The following is a 12817-nucleotide window of genomic DNA, read 5'->3' as shown; positions in this document are numbered from 1 at the left end:
GGATGGTGTATAACTTGGGGGGAAACTTGCAGGTGATCCCATGCACCTGCTGCCCTTGTCCTAGGTAGTAGAGGTCGCGGGTTTGGGAGGTTCTGCTTTAGATGGTATGCACTACAGCCAAAGTGTGCCGTGGTGGCGGGAGTGAATGTTTGTGTGGTGGATGGCGTGCCAATCAACGAATGACAACATTGATTTAAACTTCATATGTGGTCCTGAGGCTCCACAGCATGTACTTGTGACCCAAGGAGATGAAAGTTTGAATACCTCTAGCTTAAATTCTTAACTACATTGTTCCATTTTGAAACCATTTGAAACTGTTCATATCTCAATGTAATCATAGTCTCTAGGAAGCCTTATTTTAGTTTTACTTGTTACTGATTCCACTGTGATACTTAACACCCAGACTTAAGTAAGCAAGAAAAGAAAAAGTGAGAGTGCTCCCACTGATCCAAGACTGATATTAATTAAGGCATGTCACCTATCCAAGCAAAAAAAAACCGTAGGAGCTCTGGGGAAGGGGGCTATATGCCCCTGGGTATACACATGATGATAATTGCAGTTTACCATTCCCATTGAATAGATTTAACCAATGATGAGTCATTTGAGATGACTCCCTTACCAGCATGGACAAGATCATGATCACCAAAAGGCTCTGATCACCAATTGATTGCTCTTGATATACAATCCAAGGTATCTTACTCTGTCAGCGTATCTGCTTTTAAATGTCTGGTCTTCCACTCGGCTTGTAGGTAACACTCTTGAAGATCCTCTTTACAGAGAGATATCTCTCTAGTTGATTTTATATATTGATCAGAAGAGCCTCAGGCTTGTGGTTAGATATCTCTGATCCTGTGGATGGCATGATTCCTTATGTGACGGGAGGGAAGGTTTCACACTTGGGTTAAAAAGAGCTGCTTTCATTACTTTTCTGATTGAAAAGAACTGGGTACTGGTACTGCTGGCCATGGAAGAAATCAATCATGCACCAGATTCTTTCTTGCTTCCACTTTACTTGTCACTCGAGTGACAGCTGGTGGACTATACATTTAGTGGAGCAGTGGTAAGCTACTTTATTTAGTCTTCGGCTAGCCTGATGAGTTTTGTAGTGTGGAGATAAAACTAGAAATGGAAAATATCTGCACATTTCACTTCTTTAAAAGCTTAATCTAGTTTTAATGGCTTTTAAAATGTTACAACTTTAATTTTGCCTTTCATATTTTTTTATTTAAATAAAATCTGCCAATTTTTGAATTGAGTGGATTGTCTAGTGACGTGGCACAAGATGACTAATTCTGGAATTAATCCATGCTGTTTTTAGGAAGCAATGGAGTATTCTATACACAAGGATCATAATGTTCCTAAAGATTTGTAAGTGGGGCATCTCTGGATATTAGAATAACCTTTTCTTCAATTCTCATACTTACATTCATTACCAATGCACTAACACAATATCTGGGACATGGTCTAGTTTCTGAAAGAAATACATTTGCGGCTTCAGATTTCTCACGTTGTTTTCTTCTGAGTTTTACACAGGCTTTCTTTCCTGAATTTCTCTTAAATGAAATCCTTATGGGGAAACTGGTGCCAGCTACACAGTTTGAAATCGTTAGCTTCAGCAAAAAGCATTCTCTGTGGAAATAATACATTTTCCTTCTAGTCACAGTGACTAGGGCCATGTGGCTTTCTGTTGCACACATAAAATGCACTTTAACTTGTTAACCCAGTTTTTAATCCCATACTAGGTATCTATATATAAAATGTTTGTAGAGTGATTTTCCGTGAGGTTGACTGGCTCCAGATAAGCTCCCTGGCTGGTCTGAAGTTGTATTCCCTGTTAAAAATGCATGGATACATTCCAGGATGCAGGCATCTCTTCCTTGTTGGCAGCAGCATTGGAGTGATGGAGACCTGAAATAGCAGGAGTGCAACAGAAAGCCATATGGCCCAAGCCATTCTGTTTGGGGGAAGAAAGCAGAATATAGTCAAATATATTCTTCTTTGCATAGACCTCGGAGGAAAGGAGGAAGGAAATTGAATAAAAAACCCACTCACCTCCCCCCCCCCCCCCTTTTCCCCCTCCTTCTAGTTGACACCTGTACACAATGTGATTTGCATTTGTACGTTCTGTTTTTGAGCTGTGTTGTGTTGAGACCGAGGTAAATAGGCGTCATTGAGACCTGACCCCAGTGCAGCTCATTATTCTCGAGTTGATTTAGTTGTAATTATTGAATATGGAATGCTTGGTGTCTATTGTTGCCATGGCAATTGGAACTCTTGATGTATTTTACAAATTAAAATGTGCAACATGTACCCACATACGCTGGGACTCTGAAGATCACTTGTTCTTAATATGAAAGAACATTTGTCAGAATTTAGTGTCTATAAATGTTAATGCTCATTGAAATTTGTGGTGTTTGGAAGCGCTAATGTTCACCAAATGGCTTCAGTAAGAGTCACAATTTTCCAAAAAAATACGTATTCGTTTGGAGATACTAAAATGGAAAACTTGAATTTAATTGAAAGCAATTTTATTTTGTTTTTTTAAATGTTTTTGTGTTTACTGTACCACATCCATTCTCCAGGGAGAGGGCAGCTGGCATTAGGAAGTGCAGTTCCTGAGCCACCTGTTAGGAGCGCAGGCTCTGTTAACATTTTTCCCCTCTGTCCCAGCCACCAAAGCTATCTGTTGGAGCTCTGCTTTCAGTAAAATTTAATGGGAATGTCTTCAAAGTGTTTCTAATAAGACTGTGCTTCCCAAGAAATTAACAGCCCTTGTTTGTTACCACGTAGACTGATTTACTTGTTGCACACATTTTGATGGTTTAAAACCCTGGCAACCCCCTCCCCACCGCTCAAAAAAAAAATTCTCTGTCTTGGCAGTTTAAAATATCTTGCACCAATACTATGCCAGCCTTTTGATTACAAATGGCTATGCACTGCATATTGGGGAGGAAATTTAATGGCACAGAATTCAAAATTAGTAATGAATTTTTCCAAACCTTGTTCTGATCAGAGACCAGATTTCTTCTTTGAGCGACACTTAACTAGCCATGCTGCACACTAAAGAATCTAAAGCTTGCACTTTAGGGCCTTTCAAAAACTTCTCAAAGCACTTCATCTCCAATGGATAACTTTGAAGTGCAGTGACTGTCATGTAGACAGACAGCACCAGCCCACGAGTCGTGAGGAGAAGAATGTTAATGTTTTGGTATGTGTTGAGGGGGGAATGTTGTCCAGGACATGGGGAGAACTCCCACTGCTCTTCAAACAGTGCCACGGGGGCTTTAAGGTTCACCAGAATAGATGCCTTGGATCTAACCTGCCATCCTAACAATGTAGCACTCCCATGTTCTTGTACTGGAATTTCAGCCAAGGCCACGAGCTTAAGCCTTGAGTGGAGCCTGAACCTGGAACTTTCTGAAGCAGAGGTGAGAGTGCTGCCACCTGAGAAAGCTGAGGTTCTTTTGGGAAAGGAACAAGAACCTAAAGTGCATCTACTGGCATCTCGTTTTATTTCTGATGGGCCAAATCGAATAAATTTTTCATGACTTGCTTGAGAGTAAGTTTACAATAGATTTCGATCAAAACATTGGCAGCCAGAGAGTGAAGGGAAAAGATTTCCAGCAGGTAGTCTCAGGTTTATGCAGTATGTTGCAAGCTTGACTATGGATTGAGACGGTTTGGATACATTCTTGGTGTCTGAATAACACGGTGATAGATTAATTAAAAACAAGTTGATTGAACGTTTGGCAAAGGAATCTCCAGTTTCCGAGCATACGGCAGGTTTCTACTTTGCTGCAAGCCCGGCCACGTTAATGCTGTTGCATCATTTTTTCAGATACATTTCGATATGTAAAAAAATCTTTCATTCCAGCCTTCATCTCTGAAGCAAATCTCATTTCTTCCATTGGAACTCCACTTTGTCTCTTTCTCCGATGTCAAAAGAAAAAAATGATAGCCAGCAGTCTTCCTGGAACAGTGGGGTCCAATGTGTTAAGTTTACCAGGGTCTACAACTTGTGTTATGCGCCTGTGCTTGCTGTGCAAACCTTTTACTGCAGTCGGTAACATCTGTGTTTAATATTTTGTGTCCTTTTTCTTGTTCTTTATAGTATGACCATATAAATAAACAAGCTTTATGCCACGTAAACATGGATGAAGCCTGCCAACTTTATTTTTACAACACAACTTTTTTAACCACTTGTGTTTTTAAATCCGTCTACAATAGTTCTTTAGAAATAAAATCTCATCATAAACATTTTAAATAAATACCAAGCATTATCTGAAAACTGAAGGTTTGCTCTTAAGAATTTTGATGAGTCAAAATCGCAGCGAGTGGTTAGGATCTAGAATGCACCGCCTGAAAGGATAGTGGAGGCAGACTCAATCGTGGCTTTCAAAAGGGAATTGCAAAATTACATGAAGAAAAAAATTGCAGTGCTACAGGGAAAGGGCAGAGGAGTGGGACTAGCTGAAGTGCTCTTGCAGAGAGCTGTCGCAGACTCGACGGGCCAAATGACCTTCTTCCGTGTTGTAACCTTCTATAATTCTATTAAGATGATTGGCAAAAAAGAAAATGTTAGTATTGTAACTTTGGATGTGAAGATATTTTCACTTTTGAGAAATGAAATACATGTACATTAATCAGGATGACGAGTACATCACTGTATAAGGTAACAAAAAAAAAAATCAAGATTTGGAAAAAAAAAACCTAGGTGTCTAAAGGTCAGAAGTATCTTAATAGTATGACAATAGTTGGAAAGGCAAATAATAAAACGCTGGGATGTGCAAGCAGATCTGTGGAATATATAAGACCAAGGAAGTGAAACGAACAGTTTATGAAGCATCAGTAAGACCACCCATGGTGTATTGTGGCCAGGCTTACAGGAAAGCAATGGAACCATTTTGAGTACTGCAACAAAGATGATTCTATATTTCAAATTATCAAGCTATGTTGAGAATCAAGGAAATTAAATCAAGAAAAAAGGCAAAGGGACATTATTCCAATTGTTAAAATGAAAACACTCAATAGGTTAAATGTGGAGGAATGCTTCCTGTAAAATGGCAATAGAAGAAGCAAAGGACAGGAATATAACCTTAAAACAATTGGCCGGACTTGCTGTCAGGAATAACTTGTCTCCAATCATGCTTATGTAGAAGAGCATCTTCTGTTCATTCAGAAAGCCGAAAATATTCACAATACTAGATTACTAAATAAACAGAAATAAAACCATCGATGTGACACAATACACCAAAATCAGCACATCACAATATAGGCAACATTCATTTTCAGATATTATTGATATGGTATTTGTTTAAAATGCTCGTTATAGGATTTTACTTCTGGGGAGCTATCATGGACTGGTTTAAAAACATAAATGGTTTAAAAAAAAAAGAATCAGTTTGCCCAGGCATGTGTGGCAAATTCTTGGAAAGATAGTCTTTGATGGAAAATACATAATTGTTACTCAGAACTCAATACATCTCCATCCATATCAGTTTGATTAATAGTGACTATTCTTTGGATCTAAGGATATTTTCCCCCTTTGAGGTTCAATCAATTTACTTGAATAAGTCAAGCCAACAAAATGTTAATACTCAACATCTTAATAAACAATGAGATAATAGTTTGTAGTAGCCTGCTTACTTTAGCACTGCTGGTAATCAGAATGCATTTTCATCTGTTTCCTCATTCGAGGCGGTGTAAATAATAAATCCCTTGATCTATAAGAACCCATTAGCGGTGAATCATGCTAGCTGTGTCTGAGCAGCCATTTTAATTTTCAGGCAAGCACTTGGATCCATTTAAAACAAGAAGGAAAATTCTATTTCTGTCAAGTACACATCCTAGAAAACCAGATTAGAGGAACATCGCTCAATAGAAGGGGAATGAATAAAGTATTTCAGTGGAAAGTGTGTGTGAACCTTTTTTTTTAAAAGCAAAACAAACTTTCTCTAGCCGAAGAGGAAAGATTCCAATTTGTATCCGTCAAAAAGAAGTCTGCTGGCAATCTGTCATTTAAAGGTCCCCAACCAGAAAGGGCTGGCTCGGGTGACTCATTGAGTCAATCTCTGGATATTGCCATTAACATGAGGAGGAAACTGATCTTAATTGCAAATCATTGTGCCAAAGTACTCACAAAATTTTGATTCTGATCACACCACTCCTGGTGCGGGTACTAGTCAGCTTGTCGTGCAGTTACAGGTGACCCAGATGATCTCTAGGAGATAGTTGAATGCAATTGTCAGTCAAACTTCTACTCATCCTCTGCTGTCGTAGTAGATAGCTATGGAATTAAACAGGTATACTGCTCTAAAACCTATTTTTGGCAATCAAACAACTGTATTTGCAGACTTACTGGATAGTACAGTTTGTTTTCTGAAGTAAACATCGTGCCCACAAGAGACTTTGTAGTGCCCCCTGTTTCTGATTGCTGTACTGCTTTCTTTCTTAGGTCACCATGGAGTAATAAATATGATCCTCCTCTGGAGGATGGTGCCATGCCATCAGCTCGCCTGCGGAAATTGGAAGTTGAAGCCAACAAAGCATTTGATCAGTACAGAGACCTGTAAGTCTGATATCCAGTTATGTTTTATATAGTTTTCTGCACTACTTTTAATCCAGTAGCTCTGAATTTAACCGAAGATAGATAGACATTGTGTTAAATCTCATAGGCTTGTAAAATCTTGTCTTGGAATACCAAGTCATTTGGCCCACCTGTTCAATGTTGAAATAATCTTCAGATTAATATATTATAAATCAGTGATGTCATCTTCAAATGGTGACCTGGAATTAGGCTGACTTCAGATTGTGGCTGGCTAAAGATGGAGGGCTAAAATTTGCCCAGTCTAATGCAAGTTTTTTTGGCGATATTTTGCCTTTTTTGGAGTTTAAAAACTACTCCCATAAAATGGCCAAAGTTAAGTTATGGCAATTTGAAATATCGGCGAAAAGCAGATCGCCAAGGTGCAACGCGGAAAAAAAGTACAACCACCTAAAATTGGCCGTTTGGCAAACCCATATTTGGGTGAAAAAAAACAACGCATGAGAAAAGCCTGTGTTGCAGCCCCTGAAACGTTGGTAGGTATGAAGACCTACAAAAAAAGGTAAGTTGACATTTTTATTTTTAAATTCTTTTTCAGCGATTCATTACTTAAGTGTATTATGAATGTGTTCTGATTTTTTTATTTTTGCAATTTTTTTGTTTTCTCCCCTCCCAGAGCCTGTATATTTTTGGCGTTGATAAGCCTTGGGCTAAAGTTGGCGAGGATCGCGGTTTCCAACACGAATCCTCATGCAACACCGATTTTTATCGAGAGATGTATTTTTGTGCCAATTTTACCTCCTTAAAAAGAAATGGCAATTTTAATTCTTATTTTTTTCCCAAAAATGACGTTAAAAACCAAATATTGATAGAAGACCAAATTCGAGCCCCGGAGTATTTTAATGGCGTCTGGAGTTTCTAATAAATACAAAATTCTACAGTGCAATGCCAAGTTGCATTGTGCCTGTGACCGGCTGTGTCGTTACAAAGCCCCAATGAGTTCCTGACATCAGTTGTACAACGATCCTGTCGCCCTGCTTTTGCAAAACAATACTTGATCAGCCGTGATCATATTGAATGGTGATGCAGGCTCGAAGGACCAAATGGCCTACACCTGCACCTATTTTCTATGTTTCTCTGTTTCAGATGACTGACTTATCTGAAATAGAACACCACCAATTATAACCTCAGAAAAGCAGCAAAAAACATGAAAATATGGTTTGTTCATTGCATTGATCTGTTGGGAATCAAGTTATTCCCATCTTCCTTGATTTGTTTTGCAGTGAAAGTAAAAATCATGTTTTTTTTTTTATTTTCTCGGGCTGTGAACCACCTTCACCTCCTTGAACCACTGCAATCTTGTGGTGATGGTGCTCCCATGATGATAGGTAGGGAATTTCAGGATTTTTATCCACTGATGATGAAGGACTAACGTTATAAGTCCAACTTGGGATGGTGCATGATTTAAATTGTACGGGATGGTATTCCCATGATATTGCTACTTCTGTCCTTGGTGGTAGAAATCAAAAGATTGTGAGATGCTGTTAAGGCAAGCTTGGTGACTTGCTGCAGTGCATCTGGTAGATAGTACATACTGTTACCACAGTGCACTGGTGGCAAAGGATATGCAGTCCAGTGGGATAGGGGTCGTTGCAGTGCACTGCTTTGTCATGGATAGTGTCAAGCTTCTTGATGTTGTGGCAGGCAAGTGGTGAATATTCCACTATACTCTTGACTTGAGATTTTTAGATAGTGGACAGGCTTTGAGGGATTAAGAGGCGAGCCATTCAGTGCAGAGTACAGAGCCTCTGTCCTGCTCTTGCAACCATAATGTTGATATGGCTGGCCCAGAGACATTTCTGGAAAGTGCTAACACCCAAGATGTTGGTGGGGGATTTTAATGATAGTGGTGCTGTTGGAGGTTGGAGGGGAAGTGACTGGACTTTGTCTTATTGGAGATGGTCATTGTCTGGCATTTATGGCAAAAATGTTAATCTGTCACTGGAATCTGTGAAGATCCTGCTGTAGGCTGGCATGTGCCACCTCATTATCAGAGGAGTTGTGACTCGAGCTGAGCACTGTAGAATTGTCAGCAAACAGCCCCACTTCTGACCTTGTGATAGATGGGGCCTTGATTTAACATCTCATCTGAAAAAAACAATGCCGTGGATAATGTAACACTCCCTCAATGCTGCTGAGTGTCATGTGCTCATATCCTGGAGTGGGGCATGAATGCACAACCTTCTTATTCAGGCATGTGTGCTGCCAACTGAGTCAAGCTAGCACTTATATAAGGTTTTCTACAGTCACAATGTCCAGCTGCTAAACTATCCTCCAAAAAATATAATAGAAATTGAAATGTAGATTGCCATCCAGGGGGTATTTGATTCAAACCTAAACTGATTCGTGTCAGCAAAAGGGGTTGCAAAATAAGTAAGAACAGACTTTGTGTCGTCTAATATATAGTTTGCATATTTTACAAGGAACAAGGCTTGTCTATAAAAACTGAAAATTGCTATGCCCTCTGGTAGATTTTTCGTATTCAAGTAAATTTTGGGATTTTTTTTCAGCAGAATCTGGCATTTGACAAAACACCACTATTATGTTATAGAATATTATACATTTAAGATGTGCTGTATCCTGCCAGTATTTTCCCTAGAGTTTAATGCGTAACAGATTTTTCCATCTCTCTACGATGTAGCATTCATTCCATGGCTTATTCACCAAGCAATAGTTGTGTAAAATGAAATATTTAAAAAAAATTAGCTTGGTCTATATGTAACAGGCCAATTATTTCATTAATTTTGGAATCGTTCCATGCTGAAGCATCATCACCAGACTATACCGATAGTCACATGTATGAAAATGCCAGTATTTTCTAGCTGATGTACAATAATTTTGGGGGAGGAGCAGCTGTGTGAGACACACACATGTATATGTGTGTATTTTTTAATTCATTTATTCTCTGGATGTGGGTGTCGCTAGGATTAGTTGCCTGTTCCTGTTTGCCCTTGAGACGATGGTGGTGAGCTGCTGCCTTGCATCGCTGCAGTCCATGTCGTGAAGGCACTCCCAAAGCGCTGTTAGTTAGGGAGTTCCAGGATTTTGACCTAGCAACAATGAAGGAACTGCGATATGTGTCCGTGACTTGGAGGGGAACTTGGAAGTGATGGTGTTCCCGTGTACCTGTATGTATGTATCTGTATGTGTGTATATAGTGTACCTTCACCCCAGATAAGAAGGAAAGAAACATGGCTTTTGGATTATTGCAATGAATTCTCAGGCCAGTGACCCTCAAGATGCATTCCATTGTCCCAGGACACAAAGTTGAAGAGAAGGCCTTAAGGTGATGATCTTGAGAGGAAAAGCATTTTAAATGCATTGTGCTTATCAGTGCCCCATGGGTGATGCAAGTAATTTATTTTTTACCAATTATAGACTGAGTGGATCGGTTCCAGACTTTCATGTTTCTCAGCCAAGCCCTGTTTTTGATGGCCCCTCAGCACTGCCTTGTTCTGTATTATTTGAGATCTAAAAATACATAGTTAACCTAAAACTTCTTTTCGAAAGCTAACTAGGCTTGTTCTATCCAAAGGCAGAAATTAACCATTTGTTTTTAAAAATGTGCAGAAGCTCTTCCAAATTAATGAACAATATTACACTTGACACTAACAGCTGTTTCATATTTAGTGGATTTGGATTTTGTTTAATTCCTGAGCCCTTACATTTCCATTCCAAGCACCACATTAGTCTGATACTGTGGTTCGTCCCATGTTATTCTTAAACTGCTGTTGACCTTTTATATACTCTCTTCTACCAGCATTTTGATGCACATTAACATAACATTCTGAAGTTGCCATTGCTTCTTGTGTAATGGTGTTTACACAGTATTTGGCATCTATTATATTAGATGTCTTGTAGAAATTGAGTGATCCCATCAGATGTCCAGAGGGCATTACTTATCTGTGATGGAGCACACCTCAAAGTAAAGTCGGTGCTGTGGGCATTTCGAATAATCTTAAATTTTAGGGGGTTTAAAATGGATATTCTCCTTTTGGATTCAGATTACTGACTATTCCCATAAGTAGAGATTGCATTCCCTTTAAACCACAGTGTGCTTTTCCTTGTCCAATATCTATATAAATTAGTGAAACTTGGAGTCGAACCAAGAACCCTGGTCACTGTATTTCACCTTACTGGAATAATTCACATTATCTCCTATACTGCACAAGGTGAAGTATATACACTCATTCTGACTGCTTTCTGTATATAAACTAACCAACACATTTGTGCAACATTAAACGGGTAAATGAACAGTACTCAATCCAAATAGTATACTGATAGTAATTACAAACTTTGCTGTTCTCTTCAAAATGTCAGAATAACACCGATGCTTCTACTGCGCTAGCCCTCGACATACAGTTGAACTTTGAAATGCAGCCAGTCCTCTGAGTAGTTTCATACCCTGTCAGCCTCTGTTTGATTACGTTCTGCTTCTATATTTTCAAATTTCTTTGAAACTATCCCAGAGCAAAGGGAACTCATAGCAAGTATTCCTCACAACTGCTTTTTGGTGGTTAGATGATCATGGGATTCAAAACAGTATCTGCTTATATAAATGCAGCCATTAAACATTGACTGTAAACTGCCCCACAGAACGCATGTAACTGAATGGAATGGTTCGACGCATTGAGCCCTTCCAAACGCTTCGAATGATCTGTGAGGCATGTCTCCATCCAAGGCCAAAGGCCATCTCGTAGTTACAGGCACAATCCAATTGGTGCTTATTATACCGCAATGAACACAGAAAGGCAGTATCGTCCATATACCAGTGCCTTCGGAATGGCCTTTTGCGTACTAAATTATATATATTCTCTAACCTTCAGAATCAACTAGCCGTACCTGATTTTACTCCTGATCATAATGTGACCCAAAAAATAATTCAATAAATAATTCGTCATGGACAAAAATTGTTTTGGTCACATTCTGCATCATTTTAAAATCAAAGTTGGAAACATAATTCTCAGAGGCATTTTCATTTGAGTGATTATTGGAGATTATAAACAATGATTCAAACGTGAAGGGTACCACTTGAAACATAACATTATCTTTCTCTTTCAGAGGCTGAATTACTTGCTGTGCATTGTCAGCATTTGCTTGTTTCAATTCAGAAATGTTATTGAATTCCTAAAACTGCCAGTGAAAACTTTCAGTATGAAAACTTATGAAAAGATTTCTCCTGGGAAATAACCGTCACAGCAATATAAGGAATGTACTGAATGATACATTTCAGAAAATGGAACACAGGAGCTTTATGTTTATGTAGTTGGCTGATGAAGCTGAGGCTTAAAATAATAAATATCTAAAATTTAACAAAAAACTGTGTTCTCAAAGCAGCCTGATCTTAATATATAACTCTCTTTTGTGACTGGCAGATATTTTGAAGGAGGAGTCTCTTCTGTCTACCTCTGGGACTTAGACCACGGTTTTGCCGGTGTGATACTCATCAAGAAAGCTGGCGATGGATCAAAAAAGATCAAAGGCTGCTGGGACTCCATACATGTGGTGGAAGTTCAGGTACATCCATGAGGGGAACTGGTAGATGCTGGTTAGAGTTAGTTGGTTTCCAAATTGTTTGAAGATAACTGCATGCTATGTAATTCAAGGTTCCGAGTTTAAAATTATGTAGACTGCTAGTTGTCAACTAAATCTAACTTCTGTGCCATGATGCACTTTCACATCGAAAGTGTCCCACCAACAGGGCGCAGTCCTGCCATTGCGCACTATAGTACAAAGTGGGTGAAGCAGCACTTCTCGTGTCCTGACCACAGACCCGAAAACAAATGCTTCTTTCTATTGGCTTTCCAACTGGAGACAGGAAGCACATGGACAGTGTAAAATGCAGAGTGAAGTTTGCAGCTCTCTGCCTGAGCTTCACTCTTCCAGAGCTTCGCAATGTTAAAATGTTGTTTGAAACTGTTCAAAAACTTTGTGAAAGGTATCACAGGTTGGTTGGCTTTCTTACCATGTAAGATATTGTGAATTTGTCCATTTTGCTTCATTGCCATGAAAGAAATTGTGCAGTAGTCTATTTTGCTAACTAGTATTATGCACAAAAAAAATCTAATATTTACCTAAATAAATATTGTCACCAAGCTCTCAATCCACTATGGATTTGTCATCTTGGCCACCACCACAGCCTATTCTACGTGGTAGCAATATGGAATCCCAACACTACCTAGTCCCCTTAAACATGTCCAAGCTGCACGGTCA

General features: G+C 39.1%; 1 protein-coding gene across 2 annotated transcripts in view; it reads left to right on the top strand.

Annotated features, from left to right (window-relative positions):
* capzb (capping actin protein of muscle Z-line subunit beta) overlaps nucleotides 1-12817 on the top strand; it is a 109617-nt gene that overhangs the window by 67948 nt on the left and 28852 nt on the right. For both annotated transcript variants that reach the window (XM_070860313.1, XM_070860312.1), the window contains exons 4-5: nucleotides 6455-6568; nucleotides 11980-12121. In XM_070860313.1, coding sequence (XP_070716414.1) covers nucleotides 6455-6568; nucleotides 11980-12121 — 256 coding nt within the window. The remainder of the gene's footprint in view (nucleotides 1-6454; nucleotides 6569-11979; nucleotides 12122-12817) is intronic.

Source organism: Pristiophorus japonicus, chromosome 18 (assembly GCF_044704955.1).
Source record: "Pristiophorus japonicus isolate sPriJap1 chromosome 18, sPriJap1.hap1, whole genome shotgun sequence".
NCBI classification, from domain to species: Eukaryota; Metazoa; Chordata; class Chondrichthyes; family Pristiophoridae; genus Pristiophorus; species Pristiophorus japonicus.
The sequence above is the reverse complement of the archived record's forward strand: the minus strand, read 5'-3'. Positions and strand labels throughout refer to the sequence as shown.